Genomic DNA, 8,461 nt, shown 5'->3' on the forward strand with positions numbered 1-8,461 from the left:
AATCCAGTATTCGGATCTCGCCCAGCCCTATCTCTAAGTACTAAATTTTTCTTTTCTTTTTTTACTCTGTCAACAACACCATCTAATTCAAATTGTTGTTTATCCCTATCCACTGCATGTCTGATTTTACAAGCAATTGTCATTATGTGTCGTCCGCAAATTTTGATGTTGCACATACCAGACCACTATCCATATCATTTTCGTAAATCAAAAAGAGAATCGAAATAACTGAAATACTAAGTTATGAGAGAAATCATCAATGAATTTTTAGTATATAGAATAGTTTATAGATCCCTGGGGCCGCTCACTACATCACATCAGTCGGACGAATTTCCATTGAGTACAAACCCTTGTTTTCTCTGTTAGCCATTCTTTGACACATGAATATTACCTATGATGCCATGTGAGTAGTTGATTATGCGGTACCGTTTCAAATAATTTATATTGGCTGATTTACTTTTGTCATACCACTATCAAAGAAGTCAAGGAGGCTGGTCAAGCATGAACGTTTTCTTCTAAAACGGAATTACTAGTAATTATTAGATGGTTAGCTTTAAGGAAGTTCACAAATTTATCTCTTGGAATTGTTTCCATATTTTTGCATACAACTGACTTCAAACTAATAGGACGATAACTATAAGGTTGTTGTTGGGCAGGATAGGTAAGATGGGGAGAGGGAGGGAGGGGGGATTTAGTGTAAGGAAAGAATGAAATGGAAGGAAGTAAGAGTTGTGATGGACGTGCGGCCAGACCCACTTGCTCGCTTGCTCTTGGTTACCTTTTATATATGGGAGTTACATTAATCAATTTCTATTCTTGAGGTACTTTATAGAAAGTTAAGAATTTATTGAACAAAATCGTTAATGGTTTACAAATTCCATTTTTAGCTTTTAAAATCCTTTGGAAATTTGTGTCTGGTCCTGGCGTTCCATTTTTTTTTACTTTGTTAATCTCATTTGCGATTTCAACTTCAGTAACAGTAAAGTTAGCCATTATTTTATAAATACTACCGATTTTTAGTTTAATAATGTTAATATAGAGATATAAGATTATTTGTTACTGACAGCGCTCTACAAAGCTCCACCTTAAATCTTCCTTTTAGAATTTGTAGTTGCTTCTGAAACTCCTTTCGTTTAGGTTATAGCATTCAGTGAATAGATGAGTCTTCAGATTCTTTTCAAACAATTTATTGTCACATCTTGCAAAAGCTCTGAAATAATTTTCCAGTTTGCTTCTCGGCTTATCTAATCGATGCAGGTTTAGACAGACCTGGTAGGTGTGAAAAGAAGTCACAATGAAATGAACCATCCTTCCACTTTCACCACCCCAACTGATAGCAGCTGTGCCTTGCCTACTCACGAAAGTACCGATGCTGATCTTAGAATGGTTCAAATTTTCTTGTATTTCAATTTCATTATCTCACGCAAGAATTTTAATTCATTTGGTCATTGGTACATGGCAAATTTGATCTAGAATGATAACATAACCAGAACAGTATTACACTAAGGTTCACAGGCAATCTCTATAATAAATATATCAAAACTGTTAGGTACAGGGGTGAATTGACAATATCGTGAAAGTGTTGCCGTCTAGTTTACAGATCATTGAAACATGGTAAACTGGGTTTTAAACGTTCAACTTTTGCTGAAGTATATCACATCATATGTAAACACAAATAAATAGTTTTTGTTATCAAATAAGGTAGCAGGTTCAACTACTGCCCATCTATTATTTCTCCGAGAATAATATAATTAGCTATAATTGAACCGAATGTCAACGAAAATACAGGGTACCATCTAGTGAAATTAAGGCCAGACATCACAATCTCGTTCATTTTCACTTTCTCATGGAGGTCTGCATTGTGAACAGATGAGCATATTAGCATTGGACAATTCTTATAAAGTCGGACGTCCTATATCTTTACTGTAGTTCATAAAAGTAAAAAGAAATTCTTCCTTTCTTAGGTCAAAATGCGCTAAGGAAGTGACTGATCAAGGGAACTGTAGTGGCGGCGACGGCGGCTACGGTGCCAAGCGGCTGTTGACGTGGTGGCGGCTGTTAGGGCTGTTTGTGGTTTTGGCCCTGGCCACGCGATTCTATTGCATCGATACCCCCTACAATGTCGTGTGAGTATTATGATAACATTTTAACAGTGATATTTATATTCCTTAATAAGCTGCACAAAAGTGCATTTTTTATGCAGCTCTACTTTTTGTATTATTTCTTTTGCAATTTCATTGAAGAGTAACTATCTCTAGCGCATCTGTCGGTAAAATGTGCAACTTCCTCCTGTACAGATTCATTAAAGACCATTTTCTTCCACACAGTTGAAGTAATCCTTCCTCTTGCACAGTTTCAAAAGATGTGGCTTTCATACAGCTGCACTGAAGTATACATCTTTCATATGGCTGCAGTGGATATATAAGTGATATGAATTGTGACTCTGTCATGCATCTGCAAAAATTGTCTTTCTTGCCATTCCAGTTGCAAACAGAGGACACACACACTCTTTCTCTCTGTCTGTCTCGCATCATCACTGAAAGGCGTTTCTTTCTCCCTTGAATTTTCAAAATGTGTATTTATTCTGGCTGCCACCGACTTTATTTACCTGGAGAAAATCATTCTCACTATCTAGAGGCTTAAGAAAAAATGTATCATTCCTTTACAGATGGGACGAAGCTCACTTTGGAAAAATGATTGGCTGGTACCTTAACCGCACCTTCTTCTTAGACGTCCATCCCTTCGGCGGTAAGGTGGGTAAAGGTCCATTGCCTGTTGGGAGGGACGCAGGAACGTGGGTGGGTCGGTGGTCTGTGGGGAGGGTTTGTGGGGGAAGTTGATGTAGTCCTCGTTCTCGGACGTCTGTTATTGAATCTCGCCTCATATACAGTACAGTAATTTACCATTTCCTTGATTGGAGATAATTTCAGTCTGAATGAAAATGTGTATATGGATCAAAAAGTCTCCTGTCGACATGCTCCGCCTTTGAAATCCTTTGTGTATCTCCATATTATTTCTCAGCTACGCCTACGTATGATTCGGGATTTGCAACAAATAATACACATGATATGTATCGCTCCCGTGGGCGCCTGGGCGGTGGAAAGGCAGTTTGTCTGTCGGGCCATGTTGTGAAAGAGCTGCTGTACCACGTAACTGCGCTCTGATCAAGCAGTGTGCCAGAAGACAGAGCGACCTTCATCCCTAAGGTGCTGAGATAGGCAAGAACGATTGGATGGGGTTTTTACTTGTTTCTGGTGCATATGTGGATGCTTTGACTTGAACACCGAGACCTCAGCAATGGGAGCCCAGTCTGCTACCATCTTGCAGAGCAGAGGATAATAAAGTATCAGAACCTGCCACGAACTGCAGGCTAAGAAGCAGTCCGCTCACCTGAGAAATTTCACCTGATTCCAAAACCCAAATCCTGTTTCCCTATATGAAATTCAAAATTAAATTTCCTGACTTTTTTTTAACATTGATGGATTTCAGATATACTTAAAATGAATGGCTTCAAACATTTGAATATACTAAATTTATGCTATGCAATGGCGGAATCATAGGAGTGCACACACACACACACACACACACACACACTCTAACGTGCTAACACAAAACTTTTGCTGAGGCTTCTCTCTCGCTTCAGCTACTACTGACGTTGTTCGGTTACTTGGGAGGATACAACGGCACCCATTCCTTCGAGATGCCCTCCCTGCCCTTCGATGACTACGTCGGCATTCTACCTATGCGCATGGTGAGTGACTCCCTCAAGGTCTTCAGGCTAACTACCAGTGACAGAAACTGATTTTAGGAACTAGGTTTTAAGAATTAAGGCTATATTTAGGATTTGTATTTACAAAAACGATAAGCGTCTATCAATAGACTAAACAAGAGAAAAGTGGGAAGTACAGTAGTTATGAACCGTAACTCCCATTCCTATCGCTGCTTAATTAATAGACTTTGGTATCCTGAGTACTATCCAAGTTATTTTCACTAGTGTTTATGTGTACATATCATGTAAGCACACAGGAAACAAAGGGATGCTATTTTTATTGAGACACTACTTCACCAGGCGCGTAGTCAGTGAATGGAATAAAGCTGGCAAGTCAACTGAATATCTTGCAATGCAAATTTTTAAACCTCACTTGGATAAACGTCTAGGAAAAATGTTGCAATGTATGTGAATTTATTATTTTGTTTTATTTGTTTATTCTATCTTATTTTTTTTTGTTCGCTTATATCTTTGTTTTACTATTTTTTCTGCGTTCTATTTCTATGGACCGGTTGGTCTCTTGTCGGTATACTTTTTCAATGTATACCGTTGTAAGGAATTATTGGCCTACATACGTGTGTCTATGTGGCACGAGAGCTAGGAGTTTTTGTTTTTCTTTTTATACAGGGATGTGCTTTGATAGGGAGCGCGCTGGTGCCACTGGCCTTTATCACCATCTGGCAGCTGACTGAGTCCCTCTCGGCCGCGACTACTGCCGCCATTCTCATCACCTTTGGTGAGTCTAGAGTCGTAATCTAACTTTCACTGCGTTTTACGTATTATTATTCTGCCATCGAGTAATTTCATTCATTTTTTATTTTTTATATATTTCTTTTTTTTTCACTGACCAAAGTCCAAGGTGTAAGCCCTTTTTTATAGAAACCCGGAACATTTAACTTAAAAGTTAAGTAACAGGACTGTACAGGGGCTGTAAATGAAGAAACTAGCCAGTTTTGGTGATCATTCAGCAATATGGATTCGATAGACCACGAAGTTAATTATGCACTTCAGAATAAGAATGTGAATTTTCAAAAAGTATCCCAATTGCACGGTCTTCCTTTAAAATTTCGTGCACGCCAGTTTGGTGGCACTAACATCCGTTTGTTGATGTAGGTAATATTAACTTAACAAACATGTATCTCCACATGACTCGTCACAAATATTAACAGTAGAAATAGGTAAATATTTGGCGCAAGTAAAATCTATTATCAATATTCTTTTATTAGAAATGGCAGAGTTTGAATGTCAGATGACAGACGAGCCATTTTTAGAGACTTGTACAGTGGAACGTCATTTACTTTTTGAGGACCCATACTCAAGAAATATCTGCCGACAGTACTGAAATAATTCCATTATTTCATTGATTTGAAATTAATGCTTTATAAATTGGCACTCTATTAATTTGTTATCAATGATATTAATATTTATCAATCATTATCTATTGTTTCATTCACACTGACCATATTCGATTCATATCAAGTTTCCTTGAAATCACCCAAAGAAATCTTGGTCTATGTTGAAAGCATTGGAGAGGTCTTGGTCGTCTATAACAAAAATATTGACAATATCATTGTCAACGATCATTGACCATTGAGGACCCTAATCCTCTAAGGGATACCCGACTGAAAAAGGTACACCATTTAAACAATATGAATTTCAAAACGGAAAAAGCGGCTTCCAGAAGGTGCACTGCAGTTACAGTTATATCTTATGAAGATGCCGACCGCAGTTCATGAATGTCGACTGACTAGACTGTCCTAGCGCAATCCAAAATAAAATACTTGAGCACACCAACAGGTTGAGGGCATTATTCAATAGAATCTGCACGATGCAACTCCTGAACCTTATCTCCTATTGGAGTCTTCATCGAACTTTCCTTTTTATTTCTCCAGAGATTGGGACGATCACCCTAACTAAGTTCATCCTGCTTGACCCGCCGCTCTTCTTCTTCATCATGGCGTCCTTTCACGGGCTCGTCGTCTTCCATAACCAACAGAGGAGGTCGGTTATCATGCCAGATGTTGTTGTGAAATAAGCTCTGAACATTCTTCGCGTGTACAATAAAAAAAAATTCAACTTACAGAAGCTAATGTGGGATTTAAATAATATTTCACATTATGCATTCACACAGTATATATGCTATACACATGAATATTCATACACGCACAACTTCATGAATCAGTGCATAGGTGAATGTTCACACAGAATACGCGTTTATCTGAGCATAGATAAATGTGTACACAAGCACAACGTTTTCACGTCACAGACTACATTCTTCAGGGCCGAAAGGGCAGTGCCTCACGAAAGGACTTTGGATTTGGAGGTTGGGGAGGGACCGTTATGAGAATGGAGGTCTCTACTTAACTTTGCGTATATTCATATATGGATTAATGATTAATAAACTTTGCCATTGGGACTCAAACAATTGGCTGTACGACTGCTTACCACAAAACAATGACGTTACCGTTGTACCATGCTGGACGTGTAAAAGGAACGATCTGGTACGTGGCCTGATCAAGGTCATTGCTTTGTGGTGAGCAGTCACACAGCCAAAGGTATGAGTCCCAGTGGCAGAGCTTATTAATCCATATATGTAGATACGCAAAGTTAAGGAAAGACCTTCATTCTAATTAATAGTCCCCAACTGCCAAACCCAAAGTCCAATTTGTCAATATATATATATATACATAATATATATATATATATATATATATATATATATATGTGTGTGTGTGTGTGTGTGTGTGTGTGTGTGTGTGTGTGTGTGTGTGTACTATATATATATATATATATATATATATATATATATATATATATATATATATATATATATATATCTATATAGAGAGAGAGAGAGAGAGAGAGAGAATTACTGAGTACCCAGACCTTACGGAGTTCTCTCTGGACGTACTTATTTTACATGTGTATGCATAAATACATACAATCACACAAAAATCATGGAGTATCACTGAACGCCCGCATCTCGCGGAGCTCTCCCTGGATGTATACTTAATTCTGATGATTCTGTTGAAGGCGGGATTTCCATGTTCCCTTGATGATATATGCCTTCCTCCATTTCGTGTCACCTCTGAAGATGAAGACAATTATTCTATATCCCCTGAGTAACACACTTCCCCTCCTGTGCCCTCAGGCCCTTCGCACTCAAATGGTGGTTGGCGCTGACCTACTGCGGGATGATGTTGGGCTGCGTCATGTGTATCAAGTTCGTCGGGCTCTTCGTCGTGTTGGTCGTGGGGACCTACACCGCCCACGACCTCTTCCTTAAGTTCGGACAACCGCGCCTATCCCTCGTGAGTATCCAGTCGTCTTTGAGGTACCATTTGGTGCTAAGTGCGTACCGTGATTGTATGAACTCGGCTGGCTTCTGTCATGACTAAGGTCTGTATCTAATAAAGATGGCCACAGCGTTAATCTAATGGTGTTTTTACAACTTGGCATCGCTCCAATCGTAAGGATTTTGATTTTTTTCCATTTCACAATCAACAGCTTCATGTTTTTTTTTTTTTTTTTTTTTTTTTTGACACATTAGCAATTCACCACTACTTATAACATTTGTTTGGTACGTACAGGGTCACACAAGAAAATGTCCCAACTGTTATATTTGCATTTTTTAAGTTGTTTGAGTTATATGTTGACACAAAACATTTTGCTCCTCAATTGCCCAGAGCATTTCTACCGGTGTTAACAACTAAGACATTCTGAGACAGAATCTACGAATAATAAAATGCGAAACAACAGCAGGATCACTTTTTTTTTGTTACACTAAACTGCAAGCTGAAAAAAATCTGACGAGAAAAACAATAAGATAATTCACCTATATAAGATATGATTATAAGTCAGTTGTATGGCGTGACAAATAACTGAGAGCTAATGCTCTTTTTGTCACGCGTGATTAATCATCGCTGAATTTCACTCATAGACGGTGCATTGGGTGGGTTTCCTCACAAATGTATAACATCCTCTGACGGCGACAATACAAGGCCCAGTCCTCAGCGTTGAAAGGTCTTATCACACTGGACTATTTTTCCTCTGACTCTTGGAGCAGATTTGGAGCTTTCGGGAAGCAATCTGATATGCTGGAGAATTTTTTTTCTCCAACATAAAAAAATGGCATTCTATGTATTTTACGGCGGAAAAAGTTCTGGAGGTGGGTTGTCCCGCCCACTCTGATAACCCATGAAGGGATACCCAATTAAGCTGTTTCCATCTTTCGTACAGTTGACGTTCCTGAGTCACCTTATGGCCCGCGTGCTGTGCCTCATCGTGGTGCCTGCAGTCTTATACGTGGCCGTCTACGCCATCCACGAGAAGATACTTTACAAAACGTAAGCACATCTTCACCTCGATATTCGTTTCCTGGATAGAGTACTAACTACATTAATTTTATGCAGTCAGTACTCTTAGAACTTCAATGGTACCCCTACAGGCCAGAGTAACACCGCATTATCTTAATCTCCAATAAAAAAAAAATATATTGAACCCGTTATAATTTCTACAGTCTATCCTTCCTGCTAACCTCCTAGCTCTTCCTTATCACTTCTGTGACGTCACCCTTTTCATCATCTACAATGCTGATTACTTATAGGTGATGGATACTGACATCTTCAGTAAGGCCAGACCTTTTTTAATTCATTGGGTTACGGGCTCACCGACGTTGGAAAATCCGGAATC

At 38.8% G+C, this 8,461-nt stretch overlaps 1 protein-coding gene across 1 annotated transcript in view; it reads left to right on the forward strand.

Annotated features, from left to right (window-relative positions):
• The first annotated feature begins 380 nt into the window (after positions 1 to 380).
• Positions 381 to 8,461, forward strand: part of LOC143033410 (protein O-mannosyl-transferase 2-like) — a 58,123-nt gene continuing 50,042 nt past the window's right edge. The window contains exons 1-8 of the mRNA XM_076198809.1: positions 381 to 403; positions 1,965 to 2,126; positions 2,669 to 2,753; positions 3,644 to 3,751; positions 4,397 to 4,505; positions 5,662 to 5,770; positions 6,921 to 7,080; positions 8,009 to 8,115. Of these exons, the coding sequence (XP_076054924.1) occupies positions 381 to 403; positions 1,965 to 2,126; positions 2,669 to 2,753; positions 3,644 to 3,751; positions 4,397 to 4,505; positions 5,662 to 5,770; positions 6,921 to 7,080; positions 8,009 to 8,115 (863 nt within the window). The remainder of the gene's footprint in view (positions 404 to 1,964; positions 2,127 to 2,668; positions 2,754 to 3,643; positions 3,752 to 4,396; positions 4,506 to 5,661; positions 5,771 to 6,920; positions 7,081 to 8,008; positions 8,116 to 8,461) is intronic.

The sequence above is a fragment of the Oratosquilla oratoria genome, chromosome 2 (genome assembly GCF_046742065.1).
Source record: "Oratosquilla oratoria isolate Oo_2021 chromosome 2, ASM4674206v1, whole genome shotgun sequence".
NCBI classification, from domain to species: domain Eukaryota; kingdom Metazoa; phylum Arthropoda; class Malacostraca; order Stomatopoda; family Squillidae; genus Oratosquilla; species Oratosquilla oratoria.